Source organism: Clarias gariepinus, chromosome 8, assembly GCF_024256425.1.
Source record: "Clarias gariepinus isolate MV-2021 ecotype Netherlands chromosome 8, CGAR_prim_01v2, whole genome shotgun sequence".
Classification (NCBI taxonomy): domain Eukaryota; kingdom Metazoa; phylum Chordata; class Actinopteri; order Siluriformes; family Clariidae; genus Clarias; species Clarias gariepinus.
The window spans coordinates 19,026,577-19,043,921 of NC_071107.1; the positions used below are offsets into that span (position 1 = coordinate 19,026,577).

General features: G+C 37.1%; 1 protein-coding gene across 1 annotated transcript in view; it reads right to left on the reverse strand.

Annotated features, from left to right (window-relative positions):
• Positions 1 to 17,345, reverse strand: part of pcdh15a (protocadherin-related 15a) — a 232,779-nt gene that overhangs the window by 104,724 nt on the left and 110,710 nt on the right. The window contains exons 12-17 of the mRNA XM_053502509.1: positions 15,980 to 16,186; positions 12,837 to 12,971; positions 8,882 to 9,031; positions 4,177 to 4,370; positions 3,951 to 4,083; positions 3,420 to 3,499 (exon numbers count right to left, since the gene is read on the reverse strand). Of these exons, the coding sequence (XP_053358484.1) occupies positions 3,420 to 3,499; positions 3,951 to 4,083; positions 4,177 to 4,370; positions 8,882 to 9,031; positions 12,837 to 12,971; positions 15,980 to 16,186 (899 nt within the window). The remainder of the gene's footprint in view (positions 1 to 3,419; positions 3,500 to 3,950; positions 4,084 to 4,176; positions 4,371 to 8,881; positions 9,032 to 12,836; positions 12,972 to 15,979; positions 16,187 to 17,345) is intronic.

Genomic DNA, 17,345 nt, shown 5'->3' on the forward strand with positions numbered 1-17,345 from the left:
TCCGGTTTATATATATATATATATATATATATATATATATATATATATATATATTTTTTTTTTTTTTCCTCCACCATCCTGTATTTGCTCTCTCTCACTTTCTCCTTCTTTTCATCTTCCTGCTGCTTGTCTGAAGTGTCCCACTTGCACATCTCCAGCAATGAGCTGTGAATAAAGGAGAGCGAGGAGTGCTGAGAGATCAGCACAGCTCTGAAGATGAAATGAGACAGAGGTGCAGAGACTGCTGGTGAAGCTGACATGCCCAGGTTGCACACGGAGTTCATCCTAGGCTACAAAGCGATTCTCGCATGTCCTTCATTTTCAGCTGTTACTGGCACTACTCCAAAGCTCCAGTGAGAGCACATTCACCACTTTCTCTCCCTCTAGCATTGTTCCCTCAGGGCTGTGAAGCTAGCGAGAAGAAGAATTCAGCAGCAGCTGAGACAATCAGCAGGGCATTATGCATAACTTCACCATGACCGTTAGAGCAGAGCTGGGCTCATATGGAAGCCATGGAAACAGGAAAGTAATAAGGAAAGCATTTAGGAGTCCAACATTCCTCATTCATACCATGTTACTAAAGACAATTCTGTTCCTGGTCAGACCAACCCACATGCCTACGGGTTTACAGGTATAATAATAATAATAATAATAATAATAATACGACTCCAGTATTATTGACATCTGCAAAAAAAAATGTATGATAATAAAAAGATCAAATACCTACTTAGGATGAGTTGCCAGAACCATTTTTGTTTTAATTTACATGTATGTAAATTGTATGTACATGTATGTATGTATGTACATCCTATTAAATGATATCCTAAATATATCCGAAATACCCTAAAATATCACAATCTCTACATAATAAAATTACTGTAAATTTGGAGTGTCTGTACAAAAAAAAAATTTGCAAAAAAATAATCGGACATAAGATAAGTCATAGAACACGTCAGATTTTGGACTTATGGAGAGTGTCAAAGACGGCTGTGTTCATTGCTCTGTTGTCGAAAGGATCCTTTTATATAAAGTGTAACTTTATATTTTCGAATTTTTGTCTGATTTTGGAATTTTTGTCTGTTTGTTTCGTTGTTGAATTTTTGTTTTGTTTGTGCACATATTATGTAAAAACTATTGAATGAATTTTAATGGTGTTTTCACTGGTATACTTGTTAATTAACTATGAAAAAATCATTAATTCATCTCAAAATGCGTTACTTAATAAACACAATCTCACACCTTCAGGCCTTGTTCACATGGGCGTTAAAATCGAGCGTTTTTCTTGCTTTCGTAGCGTCCGGTGAGCCCGGATCAGGCACAGAGCGTTTTCTACACATGGAAGTCAATGAGAGTGTTCACACAGGCTTTGGTGACGTGTGTTCGTCCGGCTGCGCGTTTATACGGCATCAAAAAAACGTTGCATGCAGCTTTTTCTTAGCGTTCAAAACCCAACTAACGCAAGAAAACAGCGTCTAGTGCGTTTTCTTCACGATTATTTTACGCTTCGGAGGACCGGATATATGCCATGACCCCACATGCTATACATAGGGAAATGCGGAAAAAGGCAAAATAAAATAAAATAAATTGTTGCATTTTTTCATAAACCACGAAAAAACTTCCTTTAATCCGACGTTATGCAGTCAGAGGCTACGTTTACATTGCAGGTCTCGATGCCCAATTCTGATTTGTTTACACGTTCTTTCAACTATGACTCATATCCGATACACGTGTTTACACTTGCCATGCCATCTGAAACATTGCGCATACTTAGAGGGAGGTTCTTGCGCTACACACTAGCCAAGATAGACGGAGGTGAAGTATGCTTGACACTTTGCGATATATGCAAAGTTCGTGAAACGTCACCATGGTTTTAAAACGGAGGAGAAAAAAACGTCATAATTGTAGCCTGTACATATGCTTCATTCACCAAATACTGATTTCTTAATTTTTTTTAGCCCTAATAAGCATTAAAAAAAGGGGGGCGGGGGGCTGGGTGCTCTTCCCTTTAAATGTCACCTGCGATGTTATAATTCCACACGCACTTCCACCGGAGAATAACATTACGTCATTAAACCGCGAAGAAGTCGCAGTTTTAATGACGTACAGAATGCAATGCCTCAGGAAATCCGATCTGTCTGTTTACACGACAATCACATTAGCACATATCTGATTTATATATGATTTATTTCCACCTATGAAGGAGGCCTGAAACCGATCTCGAAATATTGGAATGCATGCATTTTTTTCCTGTTTACATGGACATAGAACATATCCGATATGTGTCACATATGAGCAAAAAATCAGAATTGGGTCACATTTACCTGACAGTGTAAACGTTGCCAGAGAGTGAACCCGGTAGCGGCAGGCTTTCATATCCAGTTCCCGACACACTGCCCCTACAGGTTAACATGCAAACTACAATTTGGGCTGCGGGCTGACGTTAGACAGAGACAAACGAACGGCGGTGTATTCGTGCCGGTCTCGCATTTCAGATCTCAGAAGGCCACTGCATTTTCTGAGTTGTTTTCAGGAGGAGAACCCAAAGCTTATTGCTTTTCATTCACATATTTTACCTTTGCTCATAGTACAGACAGTTCATTAATAAATGTCATTAATAAATTAATAATTTACTTTAGTCTGGTCGCCACCTAGCTGCACTTCCCTTCACCATAACCTATAGACACAACCCTATAGACCATATTACTGCTATGCCATGCTATAAGGATGGTCATAACGCATTTTGCCTCTTTAATGTTTGACATTCATTTGACATTTAAACTGTTAAACGTCAAGTGGAATTTATAGCTAAGAACATCAATTAAACACTCCAAGTTACTTTTTAAAACAAGGCTTTACACATACACAACACAACTCTCATGCTGACACACTAAAGCCACTAGTGTGTCATCTCCAGGGAGATCTGTTTAGTTTTTAAAGGAACATTCTTAGTAAGGCAGCTAAAAATAGTTTGTAAATCAGCCTAGAAAAACATGTACCACGTTAGTTAAATCATTGCCAAACAGGTCAAGACTTTGTGTGAAAATGTAAATCATTGGCACTTAAGGAGGACATGTGGAGAGTTTTAATAGAAGCAGTGCCACAGGAAGCACCTGTAATTAGACAAGCAGCTAAAAACTGGTTCGATATTTTCTGCCATTTTTTATTTTTTTTTACAGTATATCCCACTTGAAATTTTAAACAAGCAGAATATATACCAAGTACTTAGTTCAGCACATATACTGCCGGATATTTTGTTCAATAAATATAAGTTCAATAAATGATAGTAAAACTAAATTTACTAATATATCTTCCCAACAAGGCAACTTAAGCATTACCTTTAAATGGGATGGAAAATACAGAATATCATGCAAATACAGTGCAGCTTCAAATGATATATAGGGTATTACCTGGACACTTACGTTTGAGAAAGGTTGAACATCTGCTGTGGATCGCCACTCAGAATACGGTATGTAATTGGATCTAGCTCACGGTCTATCGCCTACAAAAATGCAGAAATAGAGTCAGGAAACTTGGATGGTATCCATTTTATTTTATTATTAAGTGAGCTAAAATCAACCCCCCTTCTGCCCTTTTTCAACACAGGTTAATAAAGTCCACATTTCCATATATATATATATATATATATATATATATATATATATATATATATATATATATATAGTGTGTGTGTGTGTTGGGGAAGGCTTTTATTTATTTAGGAAAACACATTCTATATCTGTGAAAACATATATACTATACACCTTGGTCAAGAGGGAAAGCACTATGAAATGACAACATTGGAAATGTGGTATTACTGGAGGGAAAAAAAAGTCAGGAGGAAAAGTAATAAAGAAAGATATTAAGAACTTTTAATACTGTAAGCATTGAAAAGGAATATTGCCTTGAGCATCAACATCTATGAGGTTATACAGTAGCTCTTGTGATCTGACCTGCAGATTAAGAAGGATGGCTCCTATCCTCATGGCCTCACTGATCTCCAGGTTGTAGGTTGTCAGTGGAAAGCGTGGAGGACTCTGGTTATTAGGAGGCAGAACCTCGATATATACTGTTGTTATGGAACTCCTAAAAATAGATAAAAAAAAAAGTTAGGCAAAGCATTGTTGGTAATAACAAATAGACAACATCAAACTATGAAGAAATGCTAGAACATCTGACCTCCTTTCAGCCTCAGGTGCGTTATCAGATGCTCTGACTGTTAAAGCATATGAGCGTCCGACACTCAGAGTCACTCCTGGAGCAATGGTGATTCGACCTGTACGGTTACTGATGACGAAGTGCCCCTGATCTCCTGCCAAAATGGTGTAGGTCACCAGACCGTTCAGACCCTCATCAGCATCCTGGGCAGTTAACTATTTTGATGAGACAGAAATATCCATTAACTGACATGACATGTTGACTGATTCCATGGGCATATCAACGGCTTATTTCTATAAGACAAGGTACTGGGAGTCATAAGGTTTTTTATGACCATCATGGTAATACTTGAAAATCAGCAGTATTTATCCGCATGTGGGTAGGAATACAGACTTATTTGCTTTTCTTTCCTTTAAAAATTTCTTTAAGGCCATTTAAGGCTGTTTGAAGTGGATGCTGCCTGAAGAAAACATTGTGTCCAAATGATTGGCTACAACTTCCATTGTAGAGGTGATCAATCTGTCAACCCCCCACCGACTGTCCATCGATAGAAAGTGACACTGAAAAGTGTGTTTCATTTATATGAGTGTACAGTATCTGGCATCACAGCAGTGATGCTGGGATTGTCAAAGTCAATATCGCTCCAGTGGCACTGCAGGGTGTAGAATAGTCCCCCAAACACAACTATCCAGGCAACTGCAGTCACAGACTGACTATATTGTACAGAATAGCCCCTTATCTCTAACTGTACTCATATGAGATGTATTTAATAATGGGGTCATTAAAAGTGCTTGGATCCCATAAATGCAGTGCTCTACTAGATGCCATGATAATGTCTCAGCTACACTGTGAATAGTCCACCACCCAAATAGAATATTATTACCAGTGGTCCTGTGATGATCACTTTCCACTTATGGGGGAAATAAACTGTATGACAGTTTAGGTCACCTCTTGATAGTCTGTTATTTCAAGTGCACTTCTACAACAGGTTTACCTGATAAAAGAGGCAATTACTCTGGCTATGGTATCCTACGGTATATCAATTTTCCACTGTTGTATTTTTACAGCGGTACCCCCACCATCGCATCCCCACCGACCCCCCCCCCCCCCATGCCTATAGATGGTGAATGGAAAAAAAAAAACATATAAATGCACGACATAGTTAGAACTGCATCACAAGGACCTTGTGTAAAGCTTCCCAGAGGTTTGCTAAGTAGCCAGACACAAACTTTCAGTTTAACTCATCCTCACAGCACGACAGGGTTAAGGTTATGTGACAAAGCAGGGCATTACATTACACACAGACCTGCCTCCTGCCTCTTTAAACGTTTCTTGTACAGCTTTGGACGTGTTCAGAGGTCAGGGAAAATCATATAGCAGTTAAAAACATTTCAGAATGTTAAGATTTCCTCACACTTTTGATAAGCACTGTGGGATTTCTCTGCTCTATGAGAATCAGGGCAGTGTCACAGCAAAGGCAGTGCTAAAGTAATGGCTGACTGATTAAGAATCGGGTGCTGTCTGTAGATCTAAAGAAAGCGTTGTTATAGCTTGTTTACAGCGTAAGTATTTTGAGGGTGACAAAATCAAGGTTGACTTACAAAGCTAGTGATACCTGTTAAGTCATTGCCTAGGGAGAAAACTGCTGCTAAAGTTTCATTGGAAAAAAATAACACCCTAGACACACCACTTCATCAATTTGAAGAGGCTCTCTGTTTTTGGTTTGTTTAAAACCAGGGCATGTTTATCCTGTAATGCAGGCAAAGGGCCAAGGATGTAAACACTTGCAACTCATTTCCTGTGCATGGCTTAGCTAATCCGCCTGCAAATGTCAACATCCACTGTACCACATTTTGCTTTAAAATTAGAGCAGCTATAATAATAATGGTGGCATAGTGTGTTAAGGCTCTGATTTAATAATCGGAAGATTAGTGGTTCGAGCCCCAGCTCCACCAGGTTGCTGCTCTTGGGCCCTTAACCCTGTCTGCTACAGGGGCGCCGTCAAAAAAAAAAGCTGACCCTGCACTCTGACTTCTGCCTACAAGAAGCTGGGATATGCGAAGAATAAAGAATTTCACTGTGCAGTAATGTATGTGTGATGAATAAAGGCTGAACTTAACTTCACTTAAAAAAAATAATAATAATAATAATAATATCATAAAGGCATCTTTAGTCAAGTATGGTCTTCATAAGATCTAATTATGAATCTAAATTTAGATAAAATTTAAAGTAAGTATCTATGCAGAAAATTTAAGTTAATAAACAAAACATTAAATGTAACTGTTTATCATACAAACATCATCACATATTTTTAAGGGTTGAAAAAAGTACAGTACTTTTTTTTTTGCAGGGATAATTTTGAAGTATTGCAATCTAATATAGAATATTTTATTTTGTTTGAGTCAGACTGTAACTCCACCTCCCATAGTTTTGTCACAATGATAAATCAGCACGCAGTTGTGTTTGTAGTTATTTAAGTGTGCAATTTAATATAAACAATACTGGCTGAGATTTAATAAAAAATTGCGCAAACTCATGCTCTGATTGTGTTTTTTGTGAGTGAGTCACTAGTCACTAGTAGCAAACAAGAATAAAAAAACAAGAGAAAAAAAGTTTTGAGTTTGGTTGCACACAACCTTAAAACCTAACATTATTGAGGATTTACGAGAAACATTATAAACATTATAAATTTTAGTTTACAGGCATCGTCAGACTCCTCCATTACCAGTTTCAATTTCACTTCAGCAGTTGATGACGGCACCTTATTATAGTATAGGTATGTGCCACATAACAGCTGTCACCCGACCAAATGAACATCTGCAGTCCCATAAGGTTATAATACAGTTTATAAATCCCAATACAGAACAAAATAAAGCAAACAGGTCCAGACACATCAAATACAACAGCTTCACATACACAATGTGTGTCTATCATCTCTTGTACACATCTCTTGAGTTGAGTGTTTTAACATTATCTTTCTGCTTAATTTTCTTACGAAAAATATTGCTGTAAGTCCATCATGGCTCCCAAATACTATAAATCCCGACCAAGTAAGAGCAGGAGCAAAGGGAAAAAGAGAAGAATAAATTTGGAAGTGAAATAGAATGTTACACATTATTATCTCATGTTGTAATTTGCATAGAATATTAAAGTTCAAAGCTTCTAATAAAAGGATATGTAGCAGTTATCAAATTAAACATTTTGTTATAGACAACCTTGTGTGCCAGAGCAAAATAATTTGCTAAAAACTGTGTTTCTAATTTTTCTGTCAATTTATAATGTTTTTATCCTAATCACATAAAATTCAAACATAAATTAAAAAACAATCATTAAAGTTTTGAGCACAACCTGAGGTAGGAATTTCTAAGGGTGCTTATTCCACAGGCAAATTAAATTAGCTGTAAGCATTTCTGAAAGCTGATTCGTTAAGAATAAATTAAAGACAAGTAATACAAGAACAGCATTTCCTATTGGCATTCTGATGATTACCTACAGTATCAAGTCCCACATTGTGCTTAGAAATTTATAACACTACATGTAAGTTACGATTTTCAGTGCACCAGATACCAACATTTTCAGTGTTTAAGTGAATGTATAAAATGTCCCGTACAGTATATTATATGTGTGTGCGTGTGGGGGAACAGGAGAAATAATTTGGCCTCACTAATTTCAATGGATCTCACTGGAAGCTCCATGATAGAAAATGGCTGTTCTGTAAAGCTGTCCTGATGGTGAATAATCCAGTCCAGGAAAGTGAAAAACAGCTCTGAGACAAAATGGAGTCTAGGATTCCCCTAGCGATTTACAGGCGCGGAGACAACACTGGTTCATTTGTGTGAGCTTAATTTCCATAGTCACTATTGCAGTTTTTGTCCACATGATGGCGGAAAAGGGGACAGATTTAGTTAAATAAATTGGTATGCTTTATATTGTATATTCGTGTCAAATGCGTATAAGACTTACTTTGTCAGACCTAGGAACAACTCAGACTTACGAGCGTGCTCCTCATTTGCGAAAATCATTCTTGAGAAAAACTGGTAAAAATAAGTGCCCTCCATGAGGAGACATATGGCTTTAGCCAGGGAAAAATAATAGATTATATGTGTAATGAATTACAGGTGCAGTTATAAAGCATATAAAGTTTAGTGTTCTCAAATTTTACCATGTCTATTTAAGTATAAATAGTATTCACTTTAAATGTGACAAATGGAATAGTGTCCAGTTTACACTTTTGTAATTAAAGCATCATGAATCGTGCCTAGCTATAACCAGTGGGTACTCTGTACGCTTTGGTAAATGGGAAACTTCAAAAGACAAAGTAATAAGGCTGGTGTGGAAGCTGTCTTTGATCAAACTGATGAAGCTTCACTCATGTGGCTTACAGTCATCCCCCGCTGCAAGTTAGCTGATGTGTCAAAGAAGAGGCTGAAACAGCACTTCACTTGTTCAGCTGAACAGCTCCCGAATAATTTACAATAGGGGTGATGAAACATCCAGTAACATCAGACAGGTAGTTATTTATGTACCACCCATAAAGTTTCTGATTGGTAAAAATGTGCAAAGTCTAGAAAAGATTTATTTTGAAATTTGATGACTCATTGCTTTATGCTCTACATAATACACAATATTTACTGCAGAGTTGGAACAAATAGTTTAGCAGAGATTTATTGAAACAATATTGAAACATTTTATTATGGGTATGTATTTAAAGGCACTGTTCATGTACCTGTATTACTGTCTCTCCAGCCTGCATGTTAGTGAACACCTCTATGTTGTAGGAGACCTGAGAGAAGGTGGGCGTGTTGTCGTTAGCATCAATAACCATGATGTTGATCGTTACAGGCATGCTCTGCTGTACGCCATCAGAGGCCACCATCTGTAGGAGCAGCAGGACAAGTTCCATAGGGTAACTACTTTACAAGCTGTGAACAAATTCCTGGGGAATAAGACTCATGTTCAGTACTAGCAAATGTTACATACAGTATACACTATAATATGAATATATAATATGTAAGCATGTTTTTTAGATTATTAAGTAATTATCATCAAACACTGTAGACTGTATGACTGTAAAACTACTGCAAAGACTACCAGATTTTAGTTTTAAACAATATGTTTCACTGCTTATATTACTGTATGGGACAAAATGTGACATAAAAAATTAACAATAACTGAAAGAAACACACATGCTGGCTGTTACATGTCTTTCAACATAGACAGTTTACATTTGACGACAATATTTTATCCAACTAATCCAACAAATTTATCCTTAAAAAAAGTCCATCACATTTCCATCACTAACCGCCGTCTTTTCCCATCTTTTCCCACGCTGTCATGTCTTCTCCCTCACATGCTCATGTTTTTCTTCCGTCTGTCTCTTACACACGCCCCGCCCACGCTCCCTTTTGATTCACGCTCCGCGGACTGATTTTTCTGGCTTTTTGACCTGTTTTTCCAACCCTGTATTACGTCATTGGGATTCCCCCAGAAACACGGAAGTGCTCAACCGACGTGCCACGCCCCCTTTTGGCGCTGTAATCTGGGTCCTGCTCCTCTTGCTTTCTTTAATATTCTACGCCTCTGACAAAGCCATGGTTTGGTACAGTATGTATCGTAGTTTTTAAATCATAGCTCAGTATATTTTTAACACAGTGAGGTGGAAAAAAACCATGAAATTGTATTTCTTATTAATTTACCTATAAGTCAGAAACTGGCCATTAGTCATTGCCTAGGGAGCAAACTGGGGCTAAAATTTCAATAAAAAAAAATAAGACCCTATATAAAGAACAGATAAGGAATTTACATACTTTCCTGAAAATAAATAAATAAATAAATAAATAAATAAATAAAAAAATCGGCAGGGGGACGGCAATATGCATAATAAATAGTCAAACAGTGGTTCTTTTAAATAATGAATATTTAAATCATAATTTTAAAAACTTTCTTTGACTGTAGACTGTACAATTACTTTTTGTGCAAAACTCATTGAACCCTTTTTTTATGGGAAGCATGTCTTGTCTTTCACAACTAAATTTCAATTTGTTGTTAAAAATTCAATTTGTGGTATTTTTTGCAAATTTCAGTTGGACTACTGTACAATTTCCTTTTAAATAAGTAATACTGTATATTATACAAGTATTAGTTTTATAATAATCAACGTAGATGATTCTTTGTTATATATAATATAATTTTGCTGTGAATCATAAGTAGCCTGTTCAAATTTAATTCATTCAATCTAATTTTTGGGCATTTGAAATTTGATTCAGTAGGTTACAAAAAAAAGTGTTTACTGTTGTTTACTTTCTGTTGCTGTGTTACATGCTGTGAAGTTGCACAAATACTGTAATCTGTGTTGACCATTTAAATGTCATGTCTCATATAAAGCAATACAATCATTGTTTTTCCTGACTAGTGGTCATATCGTACCAACTGCCTGTAAACATGAAAGAAGCGGAAAAAGTAACAATACCAGGCTTGAGTATTTGCAGAAGATGGCAGTAGTTTGTATTTTGTGTGAAAGCTGTGCTATGTTTAAAGGAATTCATCAGTTTTAGACCACTAAACAGTAGTAAGTTTACCTATATAATTAAAAAAGTTTTAATAAATTATTAATTAAAATTGGACAACGAAGGAAATGGCATAATCAATTTAATCACAGAGGTCTCATGAACGTGCACTACATTTCAATTAAAACATTTTAAAAATTATATTAAAAATGTATTTGAATTAATGAATTAATTGACTTAATGGAGAAAATGACCAGCTTTGGTTAAATCTATAATTTATTCACTCGGATCCCAATGTGCACTGAACCAAACATGTGCCGTATGGTACTGCATGATTACATGTACCATCATACCCCTACTGCTTTGTACTGAAAAGTGATTGTAACAAGATGAGATAATGGCTATACCATATATATCTCCATATATACCGTATATATCTTCATCCTGATTATATAAATCTTTTTTGTGACAGTGTGTATTGTAAAATATATATATATATATATATATATATATATATATATATATATATATATATATTATATATTATATTATATATATAAAGATTCTATGTGAATGATGTGCATTATTTAAGAACCAAATATAACAAGTCTTCCTTGTTTAGCCTGTAGACCATGGTTTCATCCCACAACATAATTCATTTATCCAGATCAAAACTATAGAACTGAAGAACTAACATAGTTAAAAGGAGCTGGAAAGGAGCAGCCTTCTGACACAATGGACTGCTGCTGTGTGTTTCAGATGTTCGCCTACTCCGGAGTTTTGAAGGTTAGACTTTCGCTTTGAACACGAGATTTCTCGGAGCATGACGTTTCAGTCACTCTCATTTAATCAGTACAATCAGGAACAGTATTCAAAAGTGTGAAAGGAAGAAACTGTAAAACTGCACTGTAATGACAGCATGAGGATGTGACTGCCTTTTAAAACTGTGGATGGCCTATCATATTTAAATGCTCCTCTGTAGATCTCAGTCCAAATGCAGCAGAAGAAAGTGACTGGCAAAGGCCAAGACTCTACAAAAAAATGACATTCTTTTCTACATCCTCTCAGCTCATGTATTGAAAAAGATACATGTTCTTTTAGTGTCTTAGCCTTTGTCAGTCTCTTTCATTCCTGCTACTGGAGATTGTTTGACACCTGAATATTTATTGTTAGACGTCCCACAGTCATATCCTCATTATGTGGGGGGATTGTAATCTTACATTTGCTCCTTTACAGACTTTTTAATAATGTCCTCGATTAAAGTGACTGTGCTAAACGAGAAGAAGAATAGCAAAAATGAAGACACCAAACAAGAAAGGGCGCTGAATACTCTAAAGAGCAAAGAGAAAAACAAATTCACCTAAAATAGATTTAACACCAGCATTAAGTAGATTTAACACAAGCATTAAAATGGAAAAGAGTTTGATTATGTGCACAACAACTCCAGCAACCGTAATTAAGCATAATTGTTTATCTTGCTCAGAAACACAATCAGCTAATTTCATGCTGCTTCGTTTAAGTGCAAATCTTTCTTTTATAAATGAAATTGTATCCAACAGGAATCCTGTCCCGTGTTGATAAGCAGCCTATTATTAAGAAGATCAAAGACATTAATGTGCCTGATTAGGATCCAATCCTCTATACCATCAGGCATTAAAAGTGTCCGATGGACATGATTCCAAACAAACCCATCTATAATGACAAGGACAGAAACTCGCCTCTTTATCAAACAGAAAGATCCAAGCCCTGTTGCACCTCCTCTGATCTAACTAGACATTTAAGGCCGATTAATCATTTCTGGGAGAGTGAGAACACCGTGGAGAGTGGAGCAGCTTCAAAGTAAAGCCCCGCTCAGCATAAAAGATCAGCAGAGAAGCAGCTTAAACAGCCAGCCACCAAAACAAGCACCATTCATTCTTACCATTTGATTTATTCTCAAATGGTTCATTTAGTTCTGTCAACCATGGGATGTCATGCTGATTTGTGGCTTAAATGCTTGAGATATTGATGTTTTCAAAGCTGCAACAAATCCTAATAAACCAAAGCCTAACAGCAAAAAGCTGTGGTTATTGTCTTCACTTAAGCTCAGTATATCACTGAAAGTCATGCGAGTTCCATCCTAAGTAAGACTGTGCGTACGTGTGTGTGTGTGAATTTAGGCAGGATGGTCCATACCATGAAGGTGTAATTCGTCTGTATCTCTCTGTCCACAGGTCTGATCAGCAGAAGGTAACGTGTGATCCCAGTCGGCGTGATGGAGAAGACGGTGTTGTAGTCGCTCAGAGTTATCCTCACCTGTGGGTCTTTACTCTTAAAATGAGAGAGGAAAAAAACTCTGAGGGGTAAAGAATGTTGTAAGCCAACTTTTTCACCCATTTTCAAAATCTCTTATACTCATGCACACACAATCAAATAACAAAAAAATAAAAAATAAATAAATAAATCTCAGAAACATATCAGACGTTTTAGTGGTATAGTTTGGCTTTAATTATGGAGTATGTTAGTTTCTGCATGAGTCTGCATGTAAATTGAAATTGATCCAGCTAAGCTCATCAATCTCTCTCAGAAGACTTAACCACTCTCACTAATCACAGAAAGTATGAAGCGATAAAAAAGAACATATTATAAAGAAAAAAAAAAGAATGCGAAACTAGATAGAGTATTGAGTTGTAACATGCTTTGTGTTTTAGAAAAATGAAACAGTTTAAAGTGAGTTTGCCAGTGTTCAAAAGGTTCAGCGTTCACACTGAGTGGAAAAAATTTTAGCACATATAAGCTGGAGGGGTCTTTTTGAAAGATGGCCATATCTCAGTGTCTTTCAACATCTGAACAATGTTGCAGGCAATAAAGGGCCATTACTGTGACAATTCTGGTTTTATAGCAACCAGGACACACAGATGCTATTAGACAATTAGAATTTCATACTCCCAATCTCTGTCCAGGGCAATAAGCACAGTGAACACCTGTCTCTAGAAGGAAATGTTTGTTACATTGCAGCACAGTCAAATTTCTTCTTTTTTCCCCCTGTCATATCCCAGCTAGTTAGGAAGCTAGGGTCAGAGTGTAGGATCAGTCATGATACAGCACCCCTGAAGCAGAAAGGGAAAAAGAGCTTTGCTCAAGTTCCCAACAGTGGAAGCTTGGCAGTAACACATTAAGCCAGCAAAGTCAAAGTGAATATTATGCTGCCACTGCTCTCCTCCCATGAAAAAAAAATCAAACACACTTCTCTCTTAGATTAGTGATTAAACATGCCATTTCCAATGTTTTTGTTTAAATGTACTTATCACAAAGGAAACATGTTAATTCAGATTGTTTAAATGATAAAAGCACACTTTTGATGAAACTTTAAGACATTTTGATTGTGATTGTTGTCTTCTTGCGTTAAACTTTCAAACCTCAACTCTGCTCAGTCATATGCTGTCTCGAATGAAAGTTGTGTTGAAACAGCACGTCAGCTTAATGAGCAGTAAAAGCATTTAAAGACTTTAAACAAGTAGAACTCGACACTAGCAGTGTCAACAGGGACGCATCCACCAAAAAAAAAAATCAATTTTCCCTTTTGTTACTGTACTAATTTGCATGCCTCAATACCCTTAAAATAAAATCAGTTTATTGGCTGGTAACAATGATAATTCCCTTTAAATCCTACAAACATCGAAACACTTGTTCTTGAGATCTCAGGCTAACAAGAATCGTAAACGATCATGTAGACAGACAGACAAGCCAAAACATAATGCATAAATATAGACCACAGAAAGCGACAAACACTGCTAATGTATGCATTAGCATACATTTTCTTTTAAATTCAACATGTTAGATCAAGCCTCATACTGTGATAAATGACAGAGTACGTAGGCGTTCAGGCGCTTGGTTATTTTCATACTATGGCTGTGTCAGAAGAACTGCAGAGGTTTGACAAAAGAGTGTCAATAAAGAGAAGAGACAATGAATTGTCCTAGGCAGAAACAGAATAACCAGGGCATGCAGGAATTTGGCACTGCTGGAGCAGCATATGTCCCATCACGTCAACCATAATTGAATGTCTGCATTTCCTGATGTGTAATTCAGAATGCCACTTACTCCATGTGAAATGAGAACACGACTAAGCTGTGCATCAGCTTTCCAACAAAGACTTGCAGACCCTCATCAACCTTACAGACTTGGAATCCTTTTCCCATCTACCTAAAATTAATTGGAAGAGGTGACCACGACCAGAGAGAGCTCGCGGATAAGGGTCAATTGAGTAAGTGAGTTGAACTCATTAAAGTTAATTTGGTTTTGAGCAATCAATACAACATGGGTCTAATTTGTAATTGCTTTTCTGTCCATAGTCTCGCATTGTTGTCTACTTTTGAATGACCATTAAAGACAGCCTGTAGCGTATTGTACAGTTTCTAGAAGTAGCCCTTATAAATACAAGTAGCCTCAAATGTTGGTTGTTTAAATGTTTAAATAGCTTTGATGTCATTATAAAGTAATCACCCATGAGTGTAACAATTTGTGAATAATCCATAGCACTCTTGGTTGGGGAGAGATCGATCATCTTCGCATAACAGATGTTCTGACTTCTGTATCTAACCATCCCACCATCCCAACATTTAAACATTGCAGAGGAAGCCTTGTTTCCTATTCCAGGAACAGTGTAGCCAAGGCAGGATTATACACTGGATGAAAGGCCTCTTTAATAGTGAAAGTTGCACCGTGCGCACACACTTTCACACACTTATTCACACCTACAATAAGGGCAATTCAGCATTACAGAGCTGCCTGCATGCTTTAGGAGGTGTGAAGAGAAAACAGAGAACCTGGAGGATGTTCAACATGGACATGGGGAAACATGCAAATTAACTCCAAACAGACAGTAACCTGAGCTCAGGTATCTTGGGGCGACCTGCTACACCACCATGCTGCCTGAGGACCTTTTTATTAATAAAAACATTCTGCATGACTTTTCACAGAGCAAACTGTCCTGACATTTGGAAAGATCAATGTAATTGCTTTTAAGTAGTGTGAAAAGAGACACTAAATGTAATTTCCTGGAACACTGCCTCTTCAGATGAGTTAATTAATGGCATTTGTCTCACCCCAAACCAAGCAAAGTACTACAAGAGTAAGGTAATAAACACAGAAACAAACACACAACACACAATACAATCACCTACTGGTACAGCCCCTGGCTGAAGCTGAAACACACAAATTTGAACATAAAGACATTGTTTAACTGCCACTATAGCAGATGTAATAAAAACATAGGGCAACACCAACACAAACCATGCTTCTGCCGGGGGTTATAATGTGAAGAATAACGTGCTCACCTCCTCTATGTCATTGTCAAGGGCAATGATGGCCAGCGGTGCTGTGAGGTTGGCTCTGCCTGACACGGTGCCACCCACAGGGGCCGACTCACTGATGAAACCCTGGTATGATGGCTGCTGGAAGTACGGTGCCTGGTTGTTTTCATCCAGCACCTCTATCCGAAGGTCAGCAAACGCAGGCAGTGGGTGACCGTTATCCTGCTCCGCCTACTCACAAACAGATACCCATAGGAAAACAAACAAGCAAACAAAGGCAGCAGGGGGTAAACATGCTGTGGTGATGATACCCAGGAATCTGGGCATCTCTGTATAAAACTGGCAGCTTACTCGCAGCTCAGCAGGAGAGAGATTCAACACCATGGAGAGCTGCATGAGGATTAAGGCAAACACATAACCTGACCCAGTGCATGTTAACTCATTTCATTTGATCCTAAATTGATGCCAGTGAACGTGTCTCTTTGAGTTGTATAGGTGAGGATGCCTTTGGTCCATTTATGGAGTTTATACACACATGCCTCTCAAACACCGCTATGCATGCTGCGTTCTGATCAGCTTGTAGTTCCATGCGAAGCAGACTGCACAGCGTATTCAGCCATCTTAAGTGGGATTCCAAACCATAGGGAGCAAAACTGCTCAATTGAAAGGGAACTGCGGATGGTGTAGGGAATGAATGAATGAATGAATAAATGAATGACTGAATGGTTTATCACTTCACTGCGAGCGAAATTTACCATCTGTCACTACCTCACTGGAGCACCTACGATATTAAATAATAATAATAATAATAATAATAATAATAATAATAATAATTTGTAAGTAATCAACATATATTTTTTAGGTATTTTACATAATCTGCATACTATCGATCTCTTTCGGAATGACTGTGTTCATCTTGTACACTGATCAAATCCCATTTATTCAGTTTTTATTTGTTAAGTTATACAGATTTCAGTGATATAGGTTTCATAATGTATCACTTTTTGATTAATATATAATAAATTTTTCCAGAAATTTTTGCAGTATGTGCAACACGTATTAAGGTGCTTACATTATCAGGTTAACAGACAGAGGACGTGATGTCTTCGTTGGTTACGTTGAAGGGTGTTCTGAATAGATTAACCGATAATCCCCGAACATGTTAAATTAGCTTATGTTATCTCCATAATTAAAAGTAGCCTTGATGATTCCACACATGACTTCTGTAAAGGCAACGTAGTTTCTACAGGTGGGTGACAAATTAAAGGAAAAAAAACAACTGCTCTGTTATGTCTTATGCTGGCTTATGGTGTATGTACGATTCGTTCCTTTAGAGGGATTCTATACAACATATTTATACAAAATTTTCATATTCTGTATTAAGGTGTAA